At 41.0% G+C, this 27895-nt stretch overlaps 1 protein-coding gene across 1 annotated transcript; it reads left to right on the top strand.

The window, feature by feature from the left end:
• The first annotated feature begins 68 nt into the window (after positions 1-68).
• LOC117543675 (retinal-specific phospholipid-transporting ATPase ABCA4-like) lies at positions 69-27715 on the top strand. Its single transcript, XM_034212116.1, has 50 exons — positions 69-134; positions 389-482; positions 632-773; positions 966-1105; positions 2543-2670; positions 3640-3837; positions 6500-6589; positions 7447-7681; positions 7946-8085; positions 9942-10058; positions 10270-10467; positions 12126-12331; positions 12415-12591; positions 12733-12955; positions 14654-14875; positions 14999-15203; positions 15295-15366; positions 15525-15710; positions 16312-16489; positions 16610-16741; positions 17346-17485; positions 17598-17735; positions 17922-18100; positions 18328-18430; positions 18542-18747; positions 19138-19186; positions 19339-19416; positions 19682-19857; positions 20022-20146; positions 20261-20359; positions 20442-20631; positions 20717-20811; positions 21062-21094; positions 22376-22481; positions 22586-22660; positions 22843-23012; positions 23198-23375; positions 23543-23658; positions 23835-23982; positions 24063-24186; positions 24496-24625; positions 24727-24847; positions 24925-24987; positions 25078-25184; positions 25272-25413; positions 25877-26011; positions 26109-26212; positions 26297-26389; positions 26517-26766; positions 26888-27715. The coding sequence occupies exons 1-50, from the start codon at positions 69-71 to the stop codon at positions 27005-27007; spliced, it is 6942 nt and encodes a 2313-aa protein (XP_034068007.1). The 3' UTR covers positions 27008-27715.
• The last annotated feature ends 180 nt before the right edge of the window (positions 27716-27895 follow it).

Below are 27895 nucleotides of genomic sequence, written 5' to 3'. Positions count from 1 at the left end.
ACTGTGGACGGGTTGATTGCAGGTTTGTGGGCTGGTGCCAACCCCTGCAGGGCTGAAAAGGAGAAACCATGGGGGCAGGAAGACAGGTCAGACTCCTGCTGTGGAAGAACTGGACAATCCGCAGGAGGCAGAGGGTAAAATCCCCCCATCCATCATTTACACACTGCATTTATCCCTGTGAGAGTTGTAGTTAGCTACAATTTCTTCAGGTCTGTAGATTTGAGCAAATATTTGACGTTTTTTCTAATCATTATGTATTCTTCTAGCTACTGCAATATGTTTATTACATAAAAATGGGCCAAGTTGTCGCCCAGACACGCACACTATGAAACTGCACTAGTTTAGAATTCTTGCAGATTTACAAAGTTTATATTATAATTCATACCAGATGCGTTTCTTCATGGAGATCATGTGGCCTGTTATGCTGTGCATGGGACTGGTGTGGCTTAGACGAGTGAATCCACTTTATCGTCAACATGAATGTAAGCAAAGAACTGTTTACTAAAAAATATCAAACATTTAAATCCACATTTCACAGAGACAAATATATAATGTCGTGTGACATCCTTAAACATACCTCATTGGTGACTTGTGTAAATAACTGAAGACAACAGTATCTCCTCTTCCTCAGGCCACTTCCCCAACAAGGCCATGCCGTCTTCAGGGGTCCTGCCATGGATTCAAGGAATCTTCTGTAATGCCAACAACCCTTGTTTTCAAGACCCTACCCGTGGTGAATCTCCTGGAGTGGTCTCCAACTACAACAACTCCATGTTGGTATCACCCTGGGATTTAGGGGGAGGTCATAAGGGGAATCAAATTATATCCACGTTTGATCTAAGATAAAAGAACAGAATGTATTGGACTAAAAAAAAAATCGAAATATCAACTCATTGTGTGTATGTTTGAAGTTGTATTGTATGTAAAAAGAATAACTGTGTGTGATTTAACATTGACTTCCTTAGATTTGCTCGGTTCTACACGGATGCCCAGGAGCTTCTTTTTAGCGACCCAGAGTTCCTGCAGCTAGGCCGCCTCTGGGGGGAACTGAATGCTATGAGTAACTTCATGGACACCCTGCGCACACATCCAGAACACATTTCAGGTCAGTGCTTCATCCGGAGATCAAAAATACTCTGAAATTGTCTGTCGGAGCAGTTCAAACGTCAGTTCGGGCATTCTGGTTGCTTGTTTCACGGGAGCAATTATAGCTGGCAGAAAAATAAATAATCTTTCTGGATTTACCGGTTTTCAGTTAGAAGTGATATAAATGTTGACATACAGCCTTAGCATTGCAATATATTCTTAGTGTCCTTCTTAGCTCAATGTCCTCTGACTCAAAAATACCTTGGTCTAAATCATATCTCACACATTCATTTCCCATCCCTCTGTGTACCTGTGCAGGCTAAAAGGCTTACTTCACGAGGGTTTATGGAAGGCTCTTCACATAAGCTGCTTACTTTCATCAGTGTGTTGTTTATTTGATGGGAAAGCATTTTACACAACTTTCATCCATGTTCCTCTCCATGAGAGAACATAGAAACACTGATCCCATCTCAAGGGACACAATGCAAACAATTCTCTCTTCATGTCAACATATGTACAGCTATACTGTCTACATACAAACAGTAGGTTTCCCAGCTAAATCTACAGAAACCTTTCTGAGGGGAGCTGACTGAAGCTAAGTGCATTCCAGCCTGTGAATGATTACATCCTGGTTCTTTTTGTGCTGCCACTCTCAGGGAGAAACATGTATATGGGCTAACACAGATATGGATCCACATTCCACACAATTTCCCATGAGGCCTAGAAAAGAAAATTGAATCATTTTGAGAACCAAGTTATGTAATTGTTAAAAAAGAGAGCATAAAACGTTTGAGTGGACACGTATGTTTCATGTGCAAGACCCTTACAAAGGTGTTTGATACTAATAATTAGACACATAAGAAATAGTTGGACTTTGGGAATATATTTATTTGCTTAATGAAGGAGAATGAGATGACGAGATCTATGTCCACTCCTATTAGTCCAGTTTACATAAAGCTTTAACCAGCAGCTGGTTAGCTTAGCTTAGCACAAAGACCAAAGCAAGGGGTTATAGCTAGCCTACCGCCACTTGTGAAATTCAGCAATTAACGTTTTATCTCATTTGTAAAATCTATAGGATGAAAGTGTATATTTAGATTTTTCGAATGAATACCTTCGTCCAGTTCTTCTCCCCTTCTTGCTTTCAGTTCTCTTTGTGGTTTCTAGTGGTGCATGAGGACACAAGGCGAGTCACTTTAGGGCGGAATCTGGATGCAGGCCACAGTGACAATTCATTTGGCAGAGCACACTTTATTCATGCACAGACAAGCCACTACAAATACTGAGACAGTGCAGAGTTGAAGTGTCTACATCCTGTGTTCCTATTGTTTTAATGAAACAGTTGTCACAACTTGCCAAAGAAGTTTTATTTTACTTATCTGGTATCCACTGGGTTAATGGAGCACAGATTACAATAGCTTGGGTTTATCCTCTTTTTACTGATCTCTCTTTGTAGGCCGAGGAATAAAGGTGGAGGCTATCCTAAAGGACGATGAGCTGCTGACATCATTCCTGCTGAGAGACATTCCTCTGACACAGGCTGTGGTGTATCAACTAGTAAATGCCCAAATCAGGCCTGAACAGGTACACAGGCACACATGCACATACATAATAGGGTTGAACAGTTAAGGATATAATGTTTAGCATTTCATCCTCAATTCATCATTAATTTTGAAATATTCATGTAATGCCAGAAACACAACCATTGACGTAAAGACTCTTATCATATGAAAGCCTTGCGCAACATGTGTAAGATGATGTTAACAAGGCTTTTGTTGAGGACATATTCTACAAGTAAAGACTTGCTTTAGTGTGTCTGGGAACATTCACAATGTGATTCATTGGTATCAGTAGTTCTGGCTGAACAACAGCTGGAAGAAAGCTCCCTTTGGCAACCTACAAACAGGAAAACACACATATATCCATATATGCCACTTTGTCCAGACACATGAGGCCATCTGGATTCCTCCTACTTTGGTTTCGTTCACTGATTCATTGCTTGCTTGACGGCAATGTACAATACAAATGAATCACTAACTTTAAAAAAGCATTTGAAGATCGTATAATATGTGTTTACTTCTGTAGTGATGCAGGCTTTACAATTACGGCGACTTAGTTGTTACATTTCATCCATTAATCAATCCCCTATTTTAATTATTGGGGGCTCCTTTACCGACATGCATTTCACAAGAGAGAAGAAGCTGAACAGCTGAACATATCACAGAGTATACATTCACATCCATAGATACACAAATGGGCTGTTTGGAGTTTACACTTGACATATCTTGTTAATTTGAAAGTAAGTCAATATACATAGGCAATATGCATTATATATAAATCAACACATATACTACATTTTTAGCTTAGTATTCCTCGTTTCAGGGGGTGCTTTACATTATAATTCAATGTTTAAAGCTTTGATTTGAAAGCTATTTTGATTAAGGTAAGGAAGACAACATATTGACCTGTGAAGTTCAGTAATAGACATTAATAATATCAGAATGTGAATGTTCAAATTTAAAACCAACCTAACCTATCTTTGGATTTCTCCAGTTTGCTTCTGGGGTTCCAGCCTTCCATTTAAAGGATATTGCATGCAGTCTGAACCTGCTGGAGAGATTCCTCATCTTCCCCAGCAAAAGAGGACTCCACGCTGTTCGCAACGCCATGTGCATCCTTACTCCTCAACGGCTACAGATCATTGAGGACAAATTATACGCAAATGTCGACTTTTTCAAGCTCTTTCGGACGGTCAGTGCTTTTGTAATGTTACAGTAGCAGCACATATCAAGGAACTGTTGAAAACTATTATTGATAAATAATACATTTAATTGTACCCTCAGTAGGTTGTGGATATGTGCCATGGCTCATTAAGAGCTACAACTTTTAATTTAATTTAATTTTTAAAACACATTTGACTTACTTTAAAAAGAAAGCTGTTTAATCAAAACACCAATCTTCAATAATTAATCCCAGTACTTTCTATACATTAACACACTGTTTACCACCAGTGACCAATCCATTGTGGTCAGACTGTATAAAGCTCCTATAAAAATCCTTTTAACGAAGGATATGCATACATTTAACAGGATTTGGCTCCATTTTAGGCATAGTAAAAGGCCTGTATAGAGCTGTGGTTGGATGACTCCCATCTGGGATGATGCCATGTTTATTAGCTTATATGCAAACATTTTCAATGGCTATTCACAGAAGACTGAGCCAACTGCTGGCTGAAAGACGTGATGCTAATCTGTCATAGGCCAATAACGTTTTTGGCAAGATGAGACATTTGAAAAATATCAATCAAGCATTGTCATGTAAATGCTTAATTTTAACCACAGTATGCGTCTGATTAATGAATTAGTCTTGTTGACAAGTTAATTAATCAAGAGCTTTTGTTTTTCCCTTTTTTGAAATAAAAAAAGAAACATACTGTATATGATAGAAAACCTTTTTAGGTTCTTAAATGATATCATACTTTTTTATGATCTGCAGTTTATAGCCATTTTTATTTTACTCAACTATTTCAGAGTCATCAAAACGTAATGATATCCCTAATTGCATCATCACACAGCTTCAGCTCTGTTCCAGTAAGATGTACTGTGTATTTTGCAAATTGTATTATCTCATGGTTGAGGCAGAGCAAAACTTAACAAGCCAACACAGGCATAGCATTCAGCATTTCAGGTCAGGAGCAGCAATGGATAAACAGTTGGTAGTATTTTTACAGGGCTGACTCACAGGGTGGAACAAATGTTCCTTAAAGAAATGCAGGTTGGTTTTGTGTTGGGTAAATAAAGTCTACTACAGTACACAATTACCCAGGACTGTTAAAGAACTGCCACAATATACAATGTACAACAGGTATGCATATAAGATACATTTCAAGTAACATTTTATTAATATTTTTGAAAGGCTGGAATACTTACAAAATTAATATCATGTATAGAAATAATTATAAAAATATAATTATAAAAACAATATATAATATAATGGATCATGTTATTGCATTTAGATAAAGAATGCAGGTCAAACTCAAGTTGTTAACACAGGATTTACTGTATAAGTAGTTTGAATCCAATTTTATAAATATAGCAAACAACAGAATTACCTCTAAAAATTATTGAAATAATTGGCTGAAGAAACTACCTCCGTATTACACATAAGCAGGGCTCTTTTTTACCTGCCACACTTAATTTAGAGTGTGTTGCAGCACTCTGAACATGCTCCAAATAGGTACGGCTGATGTGAAACAGCCATGGGCATTAGCTAAGCATGCAGACGTGGCCTTGGTCTGTAATTAGCTTAGTGAACAGACACTCCTCTCTTTAGTAACCACAGTGCACTTAGAGTCAACACAGGCTACAATAAGATAGACAGCAACACTGGCTGACCTCTGCCTCATCCCGAACAATCCCATAAGACCGGGCCAAGTGTGTTTAGCTGTCTGTCTGAGTCTGCCTTGTGCTATAGCAGCGATAAACTAAAATGCTTTTTGGGACCATTGTTTCCCAAGATGAATTATTTACTTTCTTAGGGTTGAAATAAATTCCATGTAAAAATCCAATCTCACTGTGTGGAAAATAGTTATTTGCAATACCCCCTTCCCTGGGGGATATACATAATGACAATGCTACCACAGATTATAAATTACTGGAATATTTTTTTTTTAAATCCAATGATTAAATTAATACATTTTTAAGAATGGACAAAATGACCTTTTGCCCATCTGAATTAAGTAAACGGGTGTTCTGAAGAGATATCCCTCAAAAATGTTGTATGATGTGCCAATGATATATTTATTGTTTGTGTTGTTGCAGGATTGTAAACAGTTGAAAAGCTAACTCTGAGGAAGTGGGGATTGTCTGTCTGTGCGGACATATCTCTGACAGGATGAATCTAAATATGTGACAGGGAAGGATGTCTGCTCTGGCAATTTTGTGTCTTAGGCTTGTGTTGCTGCCTGGAATCTATAGTCTATTGTGTTGTAAGCTGCCTGGAGGATCTTTAGGCTCAGCAGCAGATCCTCAAGAGAAGGCAATGCTCACAATATATTATATAGGCCTATTAATAGCAAAGCCAAGTATTCATCTCTGGTCCATTAAGACGTGTTTATGTCACTGCATAAGCTTAGATTTCTTTATAGCACAAAAACACATTTTCCTCATGGCACAAAATAAAGTTTTATTGTGTCTGCCACAGACACTTATTTGAGTATATCATGTATCCAAATACTTTTAACTTCATATTATGCTAACTCGTCAGACTGGCTGTTATCAAGGACAGGTATCATCTTATTCCTCTTCCTGATCAAAACAAACAAAGAAGATCCAGGGATTAGTAACTTCCTCTGGGCTAGGAAGAAATTGGGTTTATGTGTTTAATTAAAAAATACATTTATTTCCCCCTCCAGCTTCCTATGGTGCTGGACAATCACTCAAAGGGCATTGAAATTCAGCTCTGGGTACGGGTCGTCTCCGCTGTCTCGGAAAAACTGCGAGAGGTAAGTCTAGCTCCATCCAAAAGTTCACCGCTTGCTTTTTTTAGCTGCCAGGAAACAGTTGCTTCCTCTTGCCTGAGCTTTTACACAAACACAGACAGTAGGGGGATATCATTTAGTGCGTATGAGGAAGGCTAAATCCAGCCTCAAAAACAGATATATCATCATTATGGGATCATCCCAATGGAAACACTGAGGCTGCAAGAAAACCTGAAGCCCCTTAGAAATGGAAAAGGTTAAACACCAGGGATGATTGAATGATCTGTTTTTGTTTGATTATGTCTTTCTCTCCCTAAAATAGAGTCTGTGCACAATCAACTTATTTTGCTTGGATTACTTTAAGCAGTGTTTTTACCTCTGTGAAGTGTCTCATTGCGTGGTTGTATTTTGGTCACTATTAGATGTTGTATGGACGTGGTTCAGTGTCCATAGAAATGTTGACTTTCATGATATGATAAATACTGAATTTGTGCAACTGTTTCAATTTGTGGTGTACCTGTCATGGGTGTGTGGAAATGTTTTATTGTTTGTTGTGGAAGTTTCCATGGGATATTCAGAGTAGCTGACAATTTGTCATCCTGTTGGCAAGACACTTGTCTTTGTCTCAAACCACAAGAGTCTAGAGTCCAGACAGACGACGTGAAAGCACAACCTTGAATGTTCTTTTCAAACAAGCAAGACTAAAAAAACAGAATCAATGCACAGGATTTTTGTCCATGCAGTTGCTCATTGTCTGCACTGATTGACCAATGGTATTGTTGCTCAACATATCTTTAATATTTAAGAGCTATTATGATTTGTATTAAGTAACATGTAAAAACTGTTCTAATTTAAGCTCCTTCTTTCTTATATTTCAACAGTTGTCCCAGAGGAATAGCTCCAGGGAGCTTCTTCAGGTCATGACTCCTCTCTTCCAGAACAATCTGTCTTTCAGGCAGGCGATGGCTGCTGCCTCCAGCCTGGTATGTGGCTACAGTGAAGGTGCTTTCTCCCGCGTTACCTCCTTTAATTGGTATGAGGACAATAACTACAAAGCCTTCCTAGGCATCGGCAGCGGCAAATCACGGAGCCACTACACATACGACAACAGCACCAGTGAGTAGACCATATATCATTATGGCAGATATTAGAGTAGGCATTGGTACAGTCACAAGCTTTTGGTTTTTACTACAGAACACGGGCCTTGTTCTTGGAGTAACCATACTCTAATTTGTGTCGAATATCATCAGATCTCTTTTTTTTTTGTCAGAGTAACTAGGTTCTTTCTATATCCATTTTTTTTTTATACCCATAAAAAAACGTTAATTTCATTATCTACGTTTCATAGAATGTTACAATTATACAACACATTCCCTGCAGCTCCTTTCTGCAATGAACTGATGGAAGAACTGGAGTCCAACCCTGTCACCAGGATTGTGTGGAACTCTGTGAAGCCCATGGTGATGGGACAACTCCTCTATGCACCCGATTCGCCGGCTGTCAGGCAGATCATAAAAAATGTAAGCACCATTGGCCACTTAGTGGATAGATTTATCAATGTGGAGAGTGGAAGTGTAACTATGAACACTGTTAATACAATATTGTAGGAAATCAGTGGAAACACCTGATGCATTGTGCTTAATTTGAATAGATAACAGGAGCACTGGGTTGTTGGCAGGATCATTAAACTAAAAAGAAAGTATGGCATTGACCAAGACAAACTAAGACAAGAGATATTGAAAAATGTCTGGAAATAAAGTAAAGACTATTTCCAGATTACCACCTTCTAGTGACATCCATATCGTTGTCTTTGGAGCAAGCAAGCCTTCTGCAGGGGACAATGCATTTTCCCTCCAAAGGGGATCAGCTTCCCTCATGTCATGTCCAGCCCTTTGTATCTAGATGTAGATACGTGTTGGTCAAAGCCCTTCAGGGGCGGCAGTCATGGATGGCTTGGTTGCAATGATCGGCTGTGGTGACTACCACAGAGTCTACTGGCGCCACAGCTTTTTCAATGTTATGTAAGCAGTAAGAGTTCGTCCTTAAAGTCTTGTGATCATTCACACAAAGAGACACCCACAATCATGTTTCCTCTTTCCTGACCTTTAATGCCCTCTTTGTTTTCCTCTTCCTTCAGATTGGTATCTTAATTGCACTTAGAAAGTAATGATTATGGGGTTAATCCATTACTTTACGAGACCATAACATGGCCTCTACAGGGTCTTTGATTCCGTCCTCTTAACTCTGTCATGCATCAGTTTGTTTCAGAAGAAACCCCAAGTGAGGCACCATGCATTTAAACATGTGTTTCTACGCTTTATGTGACTGCTCTTGTGTAATGGTAAACTATGCAAGTCTTATCTGTATCCGACTTAAAATACGATTGAACTTGTTTACTCTTACTACCTCATTTAATTTTTGTAATTTTTCTATATGCAAATGGTAATGACTTAATTTCACTTAAGGTCAACTCAAACAACATCAGTAAGTCAAGCATAACTGGTAGGCGCCATGTTTGCGATGGTGTTGACCCTATTCTTTTTAACTAAGCTTGCTGACTGAAGGTTTATGCTGAGTTAGGCACAACATACCATCTAGGAACGTTACAACATTCCTCCACTGCCATCTTGAAGAAATCAACTCAAGACATCCCCCAGTCCCCTTTCTGTTTTAAACAGCCCCGGGGAATTGAGGAAGCACTCACTTGTGGGAACCTGACTGGGATTCACTGGGCAGGCTGAATGCATTCGGCCAGTTGTCACCAACAGCCTCCATTGTCACCCCAGCTCCATTGTCCCCATTGTCACCCAAAATCAGACACACACAAGAGGAAGGCGTTTAATTGGGTGTACTCTTGAGCGCTTTCATCCCCCACTGCACATGACTGCATACTGAAATAGCCAGTCTTTGGTATTTGCCACACAAAGCACTGTACCCACACACATCCATGGTTTTCACGATAAGCGTGCAGTAAATATTTGACAATTTGGCAGAGAGTGCATTTGTTTCACAGTTGCTGGTTATCTGAACTGGCCCGCGGGAATTCGTTTTGTGAGAATGTGTGTGTTGTCTTTGCAAAGCCAGTTTTCACAGAGAGTTTGATGTGGGAATGGTATGCAGGAGATTAGGAGAACAGTGACAATGTTTGCATTTGAGTTTCTGAATGTCTTACACATGTGCACGTGTATCCTGTACATGAGTTATTTGAAGTTTTCCCCAAATGTCTGTATTTGCACGTGTTCCCATATTTCTGTATGGTGTGCACTTAGATATTGGCATTTGTGAAAATAGATGTTTATTTTTGAAAACAATTTCCTGAAACACCAACCACTTTGTCACGTTCACATGCACACACACATTTACATCCCTACCGTAGGCAAACACTACATTTGAGGAGCTGGAGAGGCTGAGGACGATGGGGAAGGCATGGGAGGAAGTGGCTCCTCAGATCTGGGCTTTTTTCCAAGATGGCGTCCAAGTCAAGATGATCCGGGTAGGACAGCAATATAGTCTGACTGAAAAATTACGTTTACACCATCAAACTACAAGTTATGAAAAAACCTTTAAAGATGTTTCGTCAAATCATGTGTTTGTAGTGGAAACTCCTTTTTTATGCAACCAAATATAGCAAAAATCTTTAATACTAAATTGAATACCCTAATTGTGGTTATAAATGACAACATACTAGCTGCCTTTCGTTTCAGGACACCATCAACAATCCATCAGTGATGGATTTCATTGACAGGAGTCTAGAGGAGTCTCCGCTCTCCTCCAAACACATCCTCAACTTCCTGTACAACGGTCCACCTGAGGACCGTCCAGCTGACGCCCCTGAATTTGACTGGCGAGACATCTTCAACATCACTGACCGGGTCATTCAGATGCTAAACCAATATGGTGATGTGAGTGGACATCACTTTGATCTATCTTTCTAGCATTTCCTTTGTTTTGTTTTGGCCCTTACTTGAATCTAAAATACCACAGCCTGGAGGTAAATGTGTAAGCGTGGAGAATTATACTGACCAGTCAAAGGGGGATCCACATTTCAAGATGAAACTAAGGTGCCAGGATTGTTTTTGCTAACTTCTCCCATTGGGTTCTGACGGCAAGAATGTGGACTGTTTTCTTTCACTCCACCTGAGATGTCAAGTTCTAGGACAGGCCTATTCATGGTATAATCCAATCAAGCGCAGGTGTTGTCACTTGTTGATTTCAATACTCTGGTTGGATAACCATTATGTGCTCAATACCACTGTTGATGTGATGTGGGCATTTAGATAAGCTGTCTTTGGGCTCTGCAATTTGTCCGCCAATCCAAAGACATTGAAATCTACCCAGGTGGGCGAGGGCCAAAGCAACAAACTAGCTGTCGAGTCCCTTTTGTTTACTGTTGATGGAGTGGAGGGTAAAATAAAAAAAACAGAAAAACATCTCAAACCTTCTCTTGTGTGAGCTCTCCACATTTAACTGAGGAATGCATTTTAGAACAAAGTTAAAAACACCCCTTTCCGTACGGAGGCTAATCGGGATGAGAGGCCTATCACACTGGGGGGTGACATGGGGGGCACCTTGAAGCCTGGCTGGATGCATGGTTGGTGCTCTTTGTTTTTGTCCAAGTTGAAGCTTACAGCACTTGAGTGTGACAGGGAGAGAAGGAACGATTGAGGCCGATTAGATACAGCTGTCACTCCATCCACCATCCTTTATAAAGGGCCAACAATGACCGTGGGCTTGAAGGCTGGTTGGCTGCACGTTGGTGGTATGCAGGCATATCACATCACACAGTAGGGCTGCAGTGTTAGTAGCTGAATGCTTTGGCAATTAAGGGACGGCCTTTGAGATTTAAATAATTAGTTGGGTGTGTTTGGTGTACATTGTGTCTCTAAGTGTATAAATGCGTACATTTGGATGCATGGCAAATTGTGTGTAGCCAATGTGTGTTTGGGTTGTAACTGTGCATAGGATCTCAGGAGTAGATTGTTGTTTTCTAGGGTTTCTTTTGGAACATCGCTGTCCCTATTTGCTTTAGCTTACAGTGAATGGCTCTGTTAGACACGCTTTGAATGGAAGAGGCAACCACTGCTGAAGTTTCTCTGCAAATAGGGGCAGATATTTTGGATTAAAGCCAACATTCGCAATTCCAGACTTTACATTTTTTGGCCAGGTTAGCAACCAGGTTCTACAAATGTTATTCTCTGTTAGTAGGTGCTGTAGATTCACCATTTTTGTCCAGACTGTACATTTTCACCAATAATAGAATTACAAATTCTATAAACATTCTCCAGAGGACGAATCCATGATTACTCTGATTGAAGCCAGTAGGTTTAACATTTCCATTCACGTTCCACGTGTCCAGTAAAATAATTTGACTTCACTCTCGGAACAGCAACACTTTTACCTGAAAAACAAGTGTCATCCCCATCAGCCTAAGCTATACTGTTTTAGAGCTATTTAGAAAACGGTACCATGACTAAGATCTAAGATTGTGGTTATGGCATAAGATGGTGTATGATATGGCAAACAGTATACCTTTTTAAATGGATTATTCTCCCTCCTTCAGTGTGTACTGCTGGATAAGTTTGTGGCTGTGCCTGATGAGAACATCATCACTCATCGAGCCTTGGACCTGTTAGAGGACAACAAGTTCTGGGCAGGCCTCGTCTTTGTTAATATGCACTCTTGGACCACCGATGTCCCACCTCATGTTAAGTTCAAGATTCGGATGGATATTGATGCAGTGGAGCGTACCAATAAGGTCAAAGACAGGTATAAACAAACAGTTAAGTGGAAGTTATGAGTTTAGTATATTAATAATAAACTTGCCAAATAAATATATTTGTAATGCTTAGGTATTGGGACCCGGGCCCCAGAGCTGATCCTATGGATGACTTCCGCTATGTTTGGGGAGGCTTTGCTTACCTTCAGGACATCATAGAGCATGGAATCATCAAGACTCAGACAGGAAAGGAGTGGCCAATGGGTATTTACCTACAGCAGATGCCCTACCCTTGTTATGTGGACGACCTGTGAGTAAAAAACATCAAAACACATCTACTTTTTTAAAACAGTGTAACTTATATATTCCCAGAATCACAAAATGATGGTGTACTGGTTCAGTAACTGTGTCATTCCCCTCTATCTTGTTCTCCTTCCTCCCCTTTATTTAGCTTCATGCTCGCATTGAATCGCTGTTTCCCAATCTTCATGGTACTGGCCTGGGTCTACTCTGTGTCCATGATTGTCAAGAGTATTGTCCTGGAGAAGGAACTACGCCTGAAGGAGACCATGAAGGCCATGGGGGTCACTAATGGAGTCATCTGGTCCACTTGGTTTATTGACAGCTTCCTCATGATGGGCACTAGCACGGCGCTCCTAACCGCCATCATCATGGTGAGGATGGATTTTCGAAATACAATAGAGTGGCGAAGTCACGCCCATCTACTTCCGCCCCATGTGACCTTATTTCTGAAAAATTATGTATTGAAGTCAATGGAGAGAGAACACGTATCTTTCGATCCCGTTTGAATTGTGCCACGTTGTGCCAATTGTGCCACGAATATGATGTTTGTCAATCTTAAAAAATCATTTCCATGTCAAAAAAGTCACAGTTAGTCTTAAAACTGTTGAAATATACGACTATGAAAAATACGCAACTAGAAAGACTACAAATCCCAGAGTCGCGTAAGTGAATTTAGCTAGCTGACATTAACGTTACACATTACACTCGTGTTACTCACCGAAACCTTGTAAAGCCGGTCCCGCATGCTGGAACCGACTAACTCCCCTTTTGTGTATGTACAGTTCTCAACATGGCCAGACTTTTAGTGATTTTCACCTCTTTTAATACTTTTCGCTTCATTCTGAAGGAAAGAGGGGAAATGTGCTAACGTGACGGCCATCTTGGTGTTGGTGACGTATGCAAGACCAGAGTTGTAGTTCATTGAGCGCTTCACACGGGATCAAAAGATAATGTTTCTCTCTCCATTGACTTCAATTCATACTTTTTCCGAAATAGAGTGGCGAAGTCCCTCCCATTCCGGGGGATCTCCATGGGACCTTATTTCGGAAAAAGTATGTATTGAAGTCAATGGAGAGAGAAAGATTATCTTTTGATCCCGTTTGAATTGTGCAACGAATTACACATATGATGTTTGTCAATTTAAAAGATAATTTTGCAAGTCAAAAAAATAAAAACGTGCCGTAAAACTGTTTTACGGGGCGTGGTTTGCAATTCGCCCAGCCAATAGAAATTGGTACTTTTTTGGTACCACCTCTCTAGCAGGCACTAAAAATGGGGGTAAAAGTTCCCGGCACTAAGTACTCTTTTTGGTGTGAACGCGACATAAGGGGTACTAACGGGACTAAACGGGAAAAGTACTCCGGTGTGAACGCGCCTAATAGTTAACAGTTATTTTTCCTTGACAAAATGAATTACCAATAGGGCCTCGCTGATTGCAGACCTATAAATCATTGATGAAAGAACTGTGAATACCATGACATCATGGGAATTTCTGTCAACAACTTTCAAGGAATGGGCTGGTCAATGATTAATTTATCTATGTTGTAAAAATCACAAGTCATCCCATGTAGTCAGCTAACATCTTCTTTTAAGATGTGCTGTTGTGACCTCTAGTGGACGATATATGTAATTAGATTTTTAATACCAAACTAACCCAAAAAATATCCATGTCATTAATATGGTATTTATAAGCCCATAACATGGAAAATTGGCTAAATATACCTTTTGATTATGTTTAACATCTTAAGGTTTCTAAATATTTCAAACTCAAATAAACAAACAAGTTCAAATGACAATGCAAAAAACATGCAAATTATTCCAATTTGATTGTAAAAACACTGTGTCCTTTAATATTTTTGCTCAATTAAAGCATTATATTTATAGCAATGCCAATACAAAATATATTTAAATTAAATCAGATATGATAAAAATGATTTCCCCTTAACTTACTCCCTGTTATTGAGAAAAGGAATCACTATGTCTCTTGGATCCACAGTATGTGTGTTTGATGGTCCTATGCTGATTCAGTGCATTGCATGTAATACAAATCCCTCTTTGTGTTTCCATAGGGAGGAAGGGTCCTGAACTACAGCAACGGCATCATCCTCTTCCTTTTTTTGCTCAGCTTCACTATGGCTACCATCATGCAATGCTTCCTCCTCAGCGTCTTCTTCAACCAGGCCAATCTAGCAGCAGCCTGCTGTGGGATCGTTTACTTTACCCTTTACCTCCCGCATATCTTCTGCTTCGCATGGCAAGACCGCATCACAAAGGACACGAAGCTGTTGCTGGTTGGTGTCACATTCAGATGCCCATCACACATTCACAAAGTCTATGTTAAATTAACTACATGGTTAAATGTTACGTTTAATAAAGTAGAACAAATACCATTTTATTATTGTCTCTTCCCTTAGAGTCTGCTGTCCCAAGTGGCGTTTGGCTTTGGAACAGAGTACCTGTCGCGATATGAGGAGCAGGGCCTGGGTCTGCAGTGGGACAACATCCAAACCAGCCCTTTGGAGGGGGATGAGTTCTCCTTTCTTACTTCCATCACTATGATGGGCCTGGACACTGTGCTTTATGCTGTGTTGGCCTGGTACCTGGACAATGTCTTCCCTGGTCAGTGTAACAGGAATACATGAATGCTTAGGTTACAACTTTTTCTAGGTTAACTGTAGCTGAAGTAATATGTATTTTGTTTTCATTATAGGCCAGTATGGAATTAGTCGTCCGTTTTACTTCCCCTTCCTGCGCTGTTATTGGTTTAACAGTGTGTCGCCGGATTTAGGTAAGCTTACTTTCTTACATTTACCCTGTTCATTATTGTGCATAAGAAAAGTGTTATACTTACGGGAGAGACATTCATTCAGCGACATAATGTGTAAATCATAGCCATTTTAAAAATCCTTTCTTTTGTCTTCAAAGGTGACGACAAACTACATTTGGATAAAAAAAGCTTTGATAACATGGCCAACAAAGAGCAAGGAGAGCTGCAGAAGCAAGAGGAAAATGAAAACCAAAGTCAAGAGGAGGCCAAGACTCAGGAGGAGACGACCTCATGTGAACACCAGGAGAACCAGGCTGAGGCAGAGGGGGACCAGGAGAAAGAAGGTATACTAGTTACATGTTATGTGTGCAAAACTGGTTTTCTTACACAGAGAGATATTCCTTCCTGAAATAACTGTTCCTCATATTCTACCACAGGGTATTAAGGATACAGTTCTATCATATTATCATCTATCATTCTATTATTACACATTACAGCTGCCTGCATTTGTCTTTCAAGACTGATCACATGAGCAAATTACAGCATAATTCCACATAATACAGTGCTTAATGATTATGTTATTATGCAATATTTCTCCAACTAGATGATCTCTTTATAGGATTAGAGCCATTTCTCTATTTGCACACATTTTCTCTTTCTTCCTATCACATTCATTGTGTGGGAACTCAGTGCCCTTGTGTTTGTTTGCATTTGCTGGCATATGTGAACATACTGTTAGCTTCTCAGCTTCCTGCTTAGTTAATGAGTGAGGGACACTGTTCTCTTCACACAGTTTGGAATACCAGACCACTGATCTCATATTTGGAAATAAAATAGCCTTTTTTTTGTTTACTAAAAGTCAAAGGGAAATGATATGTTGTTGTGATTGTCACTTTGTACGATTTGGTTAACTTCCAGACACATTTGTAATATACATGTGGTTCTCTTTGTTGTATGAAGGTCAGTCATTCTTTGAAGCAGAGCCAGCTGACCTGGTGAAGGGTGTTTGTATTCAGGACCTGGTCAAGGTGTTCAGTGGTAACCCTACGCCAGCAGTGGATGGACTTAGCATCAGCTTTTATGAGAGCCAGATTACTGCCTTTCTGGGACAGAATGGGGCTGGGAAGACCACCACCATGTATGTCACACCGATGCATTCTCACACACAAAAAAACATAAACCAAAAGGCTTATGTAGCCAGGGGACAAAATGTTCCACCCTACTGATTGTTCTCTCTCTCTCTGTCTCTTCTTCCCAGGTCCATCTTGACTGGTATGTTCCCTCCCACCTCAGGGACAGCCACCATCTACGGCAAGGACATCCGCACAGACATGGACACCATCCGCCTGTCTCTGGGAATGTGCCCTCAACACAACATTCTTTTTCAGCAGTATGTAACTCTTCATGATAGTAGTTTTGATAGATTGCATGGTTTATAGTACCACATTAAAATGTACATCGTACATCCAGGACATGGTTAAACCGTACACCCCAGCGCGTGCAGCGCGTGCACTACGCTCTGCATCAGCCAAACGACTCGTTGCGCCCTCGCTGCGAGGGGGACCCAAGTTCCCATCGGCAAAAACACGTGGGTTTGCTGTCCTGGCTCCAAGATGGTGGAATGAGCTCCCCATTGACATCAGGACAGCAGATAGCTTGCACATCTTCCGGCGCAAACTGAAAACTCATCTCTTTCGACTCCACTTCGAGCGATAGAACTATTAACAAAGCACTTATATACTAATAAAGGACTGGCTTACCTAAAGCCAGTTGAGTAGCACTTGAAATGTTTGGCTCTATGAAACCTGATGTACTTATATGATTCTGTTTTCTTCAAGGTTGTGTCTTCCTGGTTGAATGTACTTATTGTAGGTCGCTTTGGATAAAAGCGTCAGCTAAATGCAATGTAATGTAATTTAATGTAATACAAATAAAAACATGGATTCAGTGTAAGTTGTAAGTTGTAACTAGATTATTGCTTTCCCCTCTTTCAGTATGACTGTAGCGGAACATATCCTCTTCTACTCGCAGTTGAAAGGCCGTTCAATAGCAGAGGCCGAGCAGGAGGTGGAGAACATGCTGCAGGATCTGGGTCTTCCACACAAGAGAAATGAACTGACCCAGAACCTCTCAGGTCTGTCTGGATACTTACAACAAAAAAGATGGTCCCCATTTAGTATCCTTGTACAAACGGACCATACAAGCCAAACACACATCTGAGTCGTGTACTTTATTTTTTCATCCAGGTGGAATGCAGAGGAAGTTATCAGTAGCTTTGGCGTTTGTTGGTGGGGCCAAGGTGGTGATCCTGGATGAGCCCACTTCAGGGGTAGACCCCTACTCCAGACGCTCCATTTGGGACCTGCTGCTCAAATATCGTGCAGGTAAGTCTAACCCCTGGTGGCTAGAAAAGGGGATAGAGTCTTAATGTGATGGTGCTGTGGAGGTTGTCTGCACCGGCACCACTGGAGGACATTTTCTAAAAGGCTTTCCCCACAGAATCATCAAACATTCTTTCATATCTCTTTATTTACCCCTTCTATGTTGCCCCTCTTTGTCACATGTCACAGGGCGCACAGTGATCATGTCCACCCACCACATGGACGAGGCGGACCTGCTGAGTGACAGGGTGGCGATCATCTCTCAGGGCCGCCTCTGCTGCTCCGGTTCCCCTATCTTCCTCAAGAACTGTTTTGGCGCAGGTTTCTACCTCACTCTTGTAAGAAAAATGAAAGATGATACTCAAAAGGTGAGAACAAATGAGAATGAAGCCTTGTTTGTGTTTTGTTTGCATGGCACAAAGGGGTAGATTTAAAAGTGAAATGATGAATAAGAAGGTGGATTGAAATATACTGCCACATTTCTTGTCTGGCTAGAACAGCATATGAAAGAGCATTTGTGATTTGAACGAGTCTCTCTGAGACTGAGGGTGAGCAATATATGTAGGAGAGATATAAAGTAAATGTTGTCCTGCAGGCCAGCTGTCACTTAACAGAGGATTGCTCCTGTAACTGTTCAATGTGTTCAAAGTTTAAAGTGGACCAGGAGGAGATTCAGACTTCAGACAGACAGCTGGATGGTAAGTTCCAAATAATGTGTTTGTGTTGTTATTTCTGATGTCTGTGTGTAACAAACAGACCAATAACTTGTGCAGGATTTTGAAATAAGGCAATAATAATCTTGTCCCCAGGTAACATGGAAAGCATCACAGCCCTGATCAAGCATCACGTGCCCCAGGCTCGGCTCATCGAGGCCATTGGCCAGGAGCTGACCTACCTGCTGCCAAACCAAAACTTCCAGCACAGAGCGTACGCCAGCCTGTTCAGAGAGCTGGAGGAAACCCTGGTGGACAGCGGCCTGAGCAGCTTTGGGGTCTCCGACACATCGCTCGAGGAGGTGTGTGAAAATAATAGGAAACAAAATGAAGCAGTTGTCATCTTGAGAATGCAGTTGTGATTTATTGGTCAAATAAAAAAAGTTATTTACATTAACACATTTACATTGTAGTCTCAGGACTTAGACTATATCAAATCAAATTAGACTATAGATCAACATGACAATGTCTGCCCGCTGAATCAAACCTAATTTTAGTCATTGAAATGCAAATGGTGTTTTCATTTCCAGTGCTAAATTTAATGTAATGCCAATATTAAAAAAACGAGTGTTTTATTGAAACATACAGTCATACAGACGCTGCCTGACATTCACCTTTACAGTGATTACGCTATCTAACAAAGAGCATCTGTTCATCTTGGATTCTAACAATAACAAGCTATTTGTTTGTAGATCTTCCTAAAGGTCACTGCTAGTGGGACCAACAGGAAATGTATTCCAGGTAAATACATAAAATAATATTTGTAGCCTATTCCCCAACCTCTGTTTCCTGTCATGTTGAGTTGTTGTGAGTCTGAATGTGTAGCTGTATTTCTCGTAGCCCACTCATTGTGTGTACTTTATCCTTTGTATTCAATTCTCTAACTCCCTCAGACAAGAAATCATTGCAACAGATCTGTCGTAGACTCTGTGGATTCAACAGAGTGGCAGTTGATATGGAACCACCGAAAGGTGACAATGGTTTTTAGTTGACGGCTCTGGACAAATGCTGCTGTTGCCGAACATAAATATAAATAAATATAATTTATGAAGGGTTAGATTTTATTTTGGTTCCTAATGACAAACCAGTATCATGTTAAGAAGATTAACTATATCCCTTAGGCTAGTTCAGTGTGCAGTTAAATATTTGTTTCTACAAATGCTTTGCTTGCTGGCTATCCTTTTTAATTTAGAATTTGCAACGCACATGCAACTTGACTTGAGCTCTATATTCTAGATTCAGATGGGCCTTTGAAAACCAATGGCCGGGGCCCGTGTGATGTCTCGGACGGCACTGCAGGCCGGGGGTCCTACCAGGTCAGAGGGGTGCGTCTCACCATCAAACAGTTATTCGCACTTCTGATCAAGAGATTGCATCATGCAACGCGATCTTACAAAGACTTCTTCGCCCAGGTAACCTTACCATCATCTAGCAAACCACATTTCAATGCAGTAATCTAAATATAATTGTATGTTTTAGGTGTTACCCCAATATGTTCTAGGGCCTTCATCTTAATTAGAGCATTACATATTGTGTCTGTTTTTTTACATGACATATGTGTTTATGTCTTTGGTAGATTGTGCTGCCAGCCAGTTTTGTTTTTGTGGCACTGACGTTCACTCTGATCGTTCCACCTTTCGGAGAGTATCCAAGTCTGACCCTCAGTCCCTGGATGTATGGGAGACAGTACACCTTCTTCCGGTGGGCAAAATGGACACAATGTCACCAAAGAGAAGATTCGCCAAATCAATCAGATCAGAACAATACTTATTGACTTAAAATGCTCATTGTCATTTTCTGATTTTACCATTGCAGCAATGAGCGTCCTATGGATGCTCAGATGAGATACTTTGGTGAGGTGCTGTTGAACAAGCCTGGCTTTGGGACACGTTGCATGGTGGATGAGCCACTGGAGTAAGTCACCTACACATATATTGATCATTTTTCCCTCTATACTGTTTGTTTTTCTCACTAACTAAATGTATTCCACTGGTAGAGATTTCCCATGTCACAACATCACTACAGAGTGGGAGATGCCCCTGATTAACCCCGTCCTGATAGAAATGCTGGCCGGCCCAGAATGGACCTCCCTCAGACCGTCTCCTGACTGTCAGTGCAGCACTCCCAGTAAACTCACCATGCTCCCTGTGTGTCCTGCTGGAGCTGGAGGCCTGCCACCTCCACAGGTATGGAGTTGGGTCATTTATGTTAAAAATGACTTCTATTGCTGATCATATTAAATATAAAGTCTTTGTTTATCTTTTGCACCAGAGGATCCAGTCAACAGGAGATGTTCTCATGGACCTAACAGGCAGGAGCATCTCTGACTACCTGGTGAAGACCTACCCCAGCCTCATCAGAACCAGGTATAAGACCCTGTACACCCTTTCCAAAGGAAGAGCTTTCTTATTTAATGCATTCATTATCTGTACTTATAAAATATATATATATATATTTTCTCTCCTCTAGATTGACCTAAACTTAGAAAGCAAAACACCGTTACTGTATTAAATCAAAAAGATTTAAGATGTGTGCGTGACCCTCAATTTAAAAAGTACATTATATTAATGTTATGTAATGTTAATGTTAAAGTGCAAAATGTTTCATCTCTTTCAGCTTGAAGAGCAAATATTGGGTGAATGAACAAAGGTAATTTCATTACTTGACTAAATGCTTGGTAATGCAGTTCTCCATCTAGTGGTGCAATAATGTTTTTGGGCTGCAGTAGTTCCAGGTAGAGTAAGGCTGCAGCCACACGAGGACAAAAACGGCCGTTTGCGTTACTGTTTAGTGTCATATAGACCATTCGGCCACACGAGGACGACCGCATACGGCACTAAACGACTGAGGAAACGATAACGGGTCCCAAGGTGGATAGAACGGCATACGCAACGCTCTGGGGGGTCAAACAGCTCCGTGTGTACGCCCTATACGATCATTTTCTGATAATGATTGCGCAATAGCCCCGCCTCTCCCCACCTCTGCTGCTCACCTCCGCGTACCCCGCGCCATTGCTGATGTGTTTCGCCACCAACAACAACAACAACAATGGCGGATCGCAGAGTTGCTATCGTGCTCCGGACGCTACTGACCATGCTACAGTTCTTTGTGCAACATCTACAGCAGACTTACACATCCGGGGGGATCTTACTCGCTGCTTTTGTGGATATGTACTGCAGCTTCAGCGATCATTTTCTGATAATGATTGCGCAATAGCCCCGCCTCTCCCCACCTCTGCTGCTCACCCCCGCGTCAAAGTAAACTGCACACTGAATTCAGATTATTTATCTTTCTCTCGATATGGACATAAACGCGAGTGAAGTCTAATCTGACAGGACGGAGACACCTCTCAAACTACCTAGTTATAAATATGTTTATTTTTACTGTCGGCCGGGTCGCTCATTACTGGATCAGCTGCTGCATGAAACAGACACTGGCACTGTCCGAAGAGAGGGTGGAAAAAGAGAGGCTCCGTGTATTTTATTATTATATTATATAGAGTCATTATTCATTTGTTTTAAAGCTCAATAAATAACAAAGAAGACCTTTGACCGGCACTTTTATAATTTTGTCGGAAGGTTTAAACTTTAATACACGTTGACTGGCGAAAAACTCTGCCCGGTTCCCTCGGCCCCCACCGCGGAGAATAAACAGAAGGGCAACCATGACAACCATGCTTCTTCGCTGCTTTTGTGGAGGAAGTTACAGCGCCACGTACAGGCTCCTGCATATGTACTGCAGCTTCTCCAGCGGTTGGAGCTAAACGGAGCTGTCTCGTGTGGACGGACACTATCCGGATAACTATTGCGTGTGGACGGAAGCTTGTTTGCGATTGCGTTTGCGTTAATCCTATGCGTTTAGCCGTTTTCGTCCTCGTGTGGCCGGGGTCTAAGGCTTTGTAGATGTCAGCAGGGTTTGCTCTGTGTCCAGGTATGGAGGTATATCAGTGGGAGGGCAGCTTCCTCTTTTAGAGCTGCAGCCAAAGACCATCCAGGATGTAGCAGCACAGATGGGACGACTGCTCAATGTCACTGGGGTAGGCTTTAAAACTCAACATTATGTGCTTGCTTATTTCTTTCGCACTTTTACGATTGTTTCTTTGTTAACCTTAATTTGCTCCACTGTAATTTTTGTTTGCAGGGAAAATACTCCAAGCAAACGCTAAAGGACATAGGAACCTTCCTCAAATTTATGGAAACTCAAAACAATGTCAAGGTGAGTTCCAATAATGCCTCTTCAGCAGCATACAACCTTCTTTAATGTGACCATCTTGTCTCATTGTGGAAAAACATTTAATAGACTTTACATAATTGTCTCACAGACCAAGTAAATTATGTAGTTTGGGACATGTCAAACATTATAAATCGTCACTGCTCAAGTACATTGTCTTCCGACAGGTGTGGTACAACAATAAAGGCTGGCATGCCATGGTTTCCTTTATGAATGTGGCTAACAACGCCATCCTTCGTGCAAACCTGCCGAAAGGAGCTAACCTGGATACATATGGAATCACTGCCATCAACCACCCTCTGAACCTCACCAAAGAACAGCTGTCTGAAATCACTGTGTGAGTCACCAATGGCTGGACAGATCAGATTACATTTCAAAATGTAAAACCTTTCTGGGTATTTGCTAGGAAAACTAAAAACTATTCTAAGAAATAGTGTCACCAGGTTGTAATACTTGTGAAGCAGGTCAAGTATTCCGTTTTCTTTAAGTGTCTCTAATAACTTTCCTCTCTTCTTTCCCTAGCCTGACCACCTCAGTGGATGCAGTGGTGGCCATCTGTGTCATCTTTGCCATGTCCTTCGTTCCTGCCAGCTTCGTGCTCTATTTAATCCAGGAGAGGGTTACCCAGGCCAAACACCTGCAGTTTGTCAGTGGTGTCAGTCCATTGGTGTACTGGATGGCCAACTTCCTCTGGGACATGGTACAGTGACCCTTTTACCTTGTAAGATGTGCAATCATGTTTTTTAAGAACAACACATTTAAAGACACCCAAATGTAAATTGGCTTTTTGCAGTTTGCTCATAAGAGAACTTTGTTGACCCATCTTCTGGAGCATGCATATCCTTATTGTTTTATTGTTTTTTACAGTTGAATTACTCCATTAGTGCAGCGTTGGTGGTTGAAATATTCATATTTTTTGATAAGAAGTGCTACACCTCACCAACCAACATCCAGCCACTTATTTCCTTGCTAATGCTTTATGGGTAAGTGTTTGAATTCTTTTGACAACAAAGAATGTAAAATAATGGCTCATTTTAAAATCTCAATCTTAGTAGCTTTGCTTTTTGCGACATTCTTTGGGCTTACCTAATGCTTTTTTCCTCTCTCTCTCTCTCTCTCTCTCTCTCTCTCTCTCTCTCTCTCTCTCTTTCTCTCTCAGCTGGTCTGTGACGCCCATGATGTACCCCATGTCCTTTGCATTCAGCGTCCCCAGCACAGCATACGTCTCTTTGTCATGTATCAACCTCTTCATTGGCATCAACAGCAGTGCCATCACCTTCATCCTGGACCTCTTTGAGGGCACCACAGTAAGAACACAGGGCATGTTACTGTAAATGCCATCTTGCATGCATCTTCCATAGCACCCTAATTTGGATTTCTTTTACAGGCCTTGTACAGGTTCAACCAGATGTTAAAGACTGTGCTGCTCATCTTCCCACATTACTGCCTGGGCCGAGGTCTCATAGACATGGCCATGAACCAGGCTGTGACTGATATCTATGCTCGCTTTGGTAAGGACACACACATGCTCATACGTACATGTTACATCCATCAAATACTTATAGCAACAAAAACCTCCCAATGTTCGACAGTCTGAATGTATTCTGGCTAAATGGCTGCATAACAAATCTGATAGTTTACATGTGCCATCAAGGACCAGCAAACTGCAGTCGTAAACCCTCCGTTTGCACCAAATAGGACAACATATGAAATATACCAATACAAATACAATCCCTCTTTTTACCTTGCATTGTAACTTTTGTTAACAGAATGGCAGAAAATATGACTGAAAAGTGTGCATGTGGTTTGTATTTCCTCAGGTGAGGACTACAGGCCGGACCCCTATAACTGGGACTTCTTGGGGAAGAACCTATTCTGCATGGCTGTTGAAGGATTTCTATATTTCATCTTGAACCTTCTGTTTCAGTATCGCTTCCGCCTGGATCACTGGTAAGCGTAGTAGAGCTTAAATTGGGGAACTGATAGAGCAAAGATAATTGTTCTTTGATATTACATTGAGTGTGATAACAAAACACTTCTTCCATTGGCAGGATGTCAGATTGCACCAGGCCTCCTATTGTGGATGAAGATCTAGATGTGGCAGAGGAACGAGATCGACTCTATAAGTGTGAAAAAACAAATGACATCTTATGCGTACGAGACCTGTCCAAGGTAAGACTTGTTTGGTTGCTAAAATGTATGTTAAACGAAGGATTTATGTCTAAAAAGTTTTCATTTTGCCTTGCCAGACATACACAGGAACAATCATCCCTGCAGTGGATCGAATCTGTGTCGCAGTGTCACCTGGACAGGTTTGTGTGATAAAACACACTGAGGCAATTTACTTCACAGAGGAAGCATTCTGTATATTCATTGTTTATCTTTCATGTTTTTTCCTCCAGTGCTTTGGTCTACTTGGGGTAAATGGAGCAGGGAAGACAACAACCTTTAAAATGTTGACTGGAGACATTGATGTCACCTCAGGAAAGGCCTCAGTTGCTGGTCACAGGTCTGTAATAATTGTTTTTACAAATAGAAAGAACACATTTTAATTTAACAAACATTTCACCCAAAGTGTTTCTTCCTAAATCTGTAGCATTCTGACCAACATCCTGGATGTCCACCAGAACATGGGGTACTGCCCACAGTTTGATGCCATAGATGAGCTGCTAACAGGCAGAGAACATCTCCACCTCTACGCTCGCCTGCGTGGAGTTCCAGAGTCTGAGATAAGCAGGGTGAGGCGCAGCTATTGCCACGAAATAAATCATTTAAAGCTGCACCTGACAGTTGTAGGCAGCACTGCAAAGGAGAAATATGATGAGTAAAAAAAAAGAGCGATATCTTATAATAGAGACTATTAAAATAATGAAGATAAACCAAAAAAGGTACATCTATTTTGAGAAAGAATTAGACCAGTAGTGGGGCATTAAAGAAGCTAGAGTATATATTTTGAGTAATGCCTAAATAGATCCACAGATATGAACATATGTGTTGTCAAGCTTGTGCTACCCTTATATAAAGCATTTAAATATCATCATCATAATGTTATAGTGTTTTAAAGAATGAAAGATAGGTTAGAAACCCTGTGTTATTAGAAACTACAAAGTATGAATAATGTCTTTTCAATATTTAAACCTGACAAGTAGTCCTTGACCTAATTGTAAAATAAGGTACTAATAGTATCCTCCACATGCGCAGGTTGCAGAGTGGGCCATTCAGAAACTGGGTCTGTCAGAGTATGCCAGCCAAAGTGCTGGGACCTACAGCGGGGGTAACAAGAGAAAACTCTCCACAGCGATCGCCATGATAGGCTGCCCTGCGCTGGTGCTACTGGTAAGACCAACGCTCGCCATTGTTTTGTTTGGATTCGAAGAGATGTGGTAGTTAATATGCTATGTGTGTGTTAATGTATTTTTTGTAATCACATAAGGATGAGCCCACTACAGGCATGGACCCTCTCTCCAGACGCTTCCTGTGGAACTCCATCATGAGTGTTATTCAAGACGGACGTGCTGTGGTCCTCACCTCACATAGGTAATCTATCTAGTGTGGCTAACTGACTGTGTGTGTGTGTGAATGCATTTCATTGAATTCTAATTCCACCATCTTTCTTTACAGTATGGAGGAATGTGAGGCGCTATGTACCCGCTTAGCAATTATGGTTAATGGATCCTTTAAGTGTTTGGGAACTATTCAGCATCTGAAATACAAGTTAGTCATTATACTTCCATATCATGTATCAACATTTCTAATTATATTCCTGAAACATTAATGAACCAATTAGAATTTTCGGAAAGTGTTTTGATTTTTTCGTTTCTTTACATCAATGTTACTGTAGGTTTGGTGACGGCTACGTGGTGACCATGAAGATAAGGGCAGCTAAACCTGGTTGTTCCCCAGACCTGACCCCCGCTGAAGCCTTCATGGAGAGCACCTTCCCCGGCTGCATACAGAGAGAGAAACACCACAACACTCTGCAGTACAAGATGTCCTTCTCCTCCCTGGCTAAGATCTTTCAAATGGTCCTAGCTAACAAAGACAAGCTCAACATAGAGGACTACTCAGTGTCCCAAACCACTCTCGACCAGGTAAATGAGCATATTGAAACATGATCAATTATGAAATGGAAATTTGCCAAAACCCACAGCAGCTGTTTATTTGTCTTAGGGAAATAGGTTCATCATATTTTTTCTATGTATTTCCCTGTAGGTTTTTGTGAATTTCGCCAAGCAACAGTCTAGAGAGGACGAAGCCATCGTGTTGCATCCAAAAGCTGCTGGGGCACAGCGATATATTGAAGCAATACCCTTCAAGCCTTTGAAGAAGTGAACTTACTTTCATGAGTTCAACTAGAGGACGATGCTTTGGAAGAATGAAAGTTGAACCTCCTTTTCAAATAAAACAGTCAAAAGAAGAATCTCTACATTCCTGCCAGGGTCTGTTGGAGACAAGTGACTTATGCCTTCATATTTGAGCAAAAAAAGGGTGTATATCACATCATTGGAGGAGCCTTTTGAGTGGGGCAGTCCTTGTTGATCCATTACTGTACTGGTTGGATCTTGAAATGCAGTTTGTGATTGAAGCAGCCCTATGTAGGACATGATCATATATGTCATATTTGACTGTTGATTTGACATGTTGCAATACTTTTATTTTCCAGTAATGCAGTAAATGGGCTTTGGAATTTGGAAAGTGTGGCGCATGTGCGTGCTTTATGTTCCAAGTCTTGCTCACCTTGTAGGCCTTGCAAACTAAAACACAGAACTTGATTTATATAACAGGGTCCGTGACTTTGATTGCTTACGTGTACAAAAAAGTTCAATATCATGTTGTGATGGGAATGTGGAGAAAGCATGAAGGTTCCGTGTTTCTTTTTCATTTGCTTTCAGACGCCATATTTGTTTTGCCTTCTACAGATTTGCAGAATAAGCACTAAATATTCTTAGCACTTTATTGATGCAGCTTTTATTGAAGCATCACAATTATTTTCAAGATGTTCTGCTAGTGAAATACAGCTAATGCTTTCTTTTTTTTTTCTTACAATCCTCTTGTTGCTATGGTAGATGACCACACGCACATGTGGTCATTGCAGATGACCACACGCAACCCGCCTCCACCCCTCTCGCCTCCCGTCTCCTCCAGGACAAAGCTAAACCTTCCTTCTTCAGACCGGTCTCACCAACTCATCACCACCACCAGTGTCTAGACCCCGGGGAT

Source organism: Gymnodraco acuticeps, unplaced genomic scaffold (assembly GCF_902827175.1).
Source record: "Gymnodraco acuticeps unplaced genomic scaffold, fGymAcu1.1, whole genome shotgun sequence".
NCBI lineage: Eukaryota > Metazoa > Chordata > Actinopteri > Perciformes > Bathydraconidae > Gymnodraco > Gymnodraco acuticeps.
Note: the sequence above shows the minus strand (reverse complement) of the source record. Positions and strands in the feature narration are given on the sequence as shown.

Coding starts and splice junctions, on each gene's coding strand:
- LOC117543675 (XM_034212116.1), top strand. CDS start 69: ATGGGGGCAGGAAGACAGGTCAGACTCCTGCTGTGGAAGAACTGGACA. Junction 774..965: donor TCCAACTACAACAACTCCAT/GTTGGTATCACC, acceptor TGACTTCCTTAG/ATTTGCTCGGTTCTACACGG. Junction 7,682..7,945: donor CACATACGACAACAGCACCA/GTGAGTAGACCA, acceptor CATTCCCTGCAG/CTCCTTTCTGCAATGAACTG.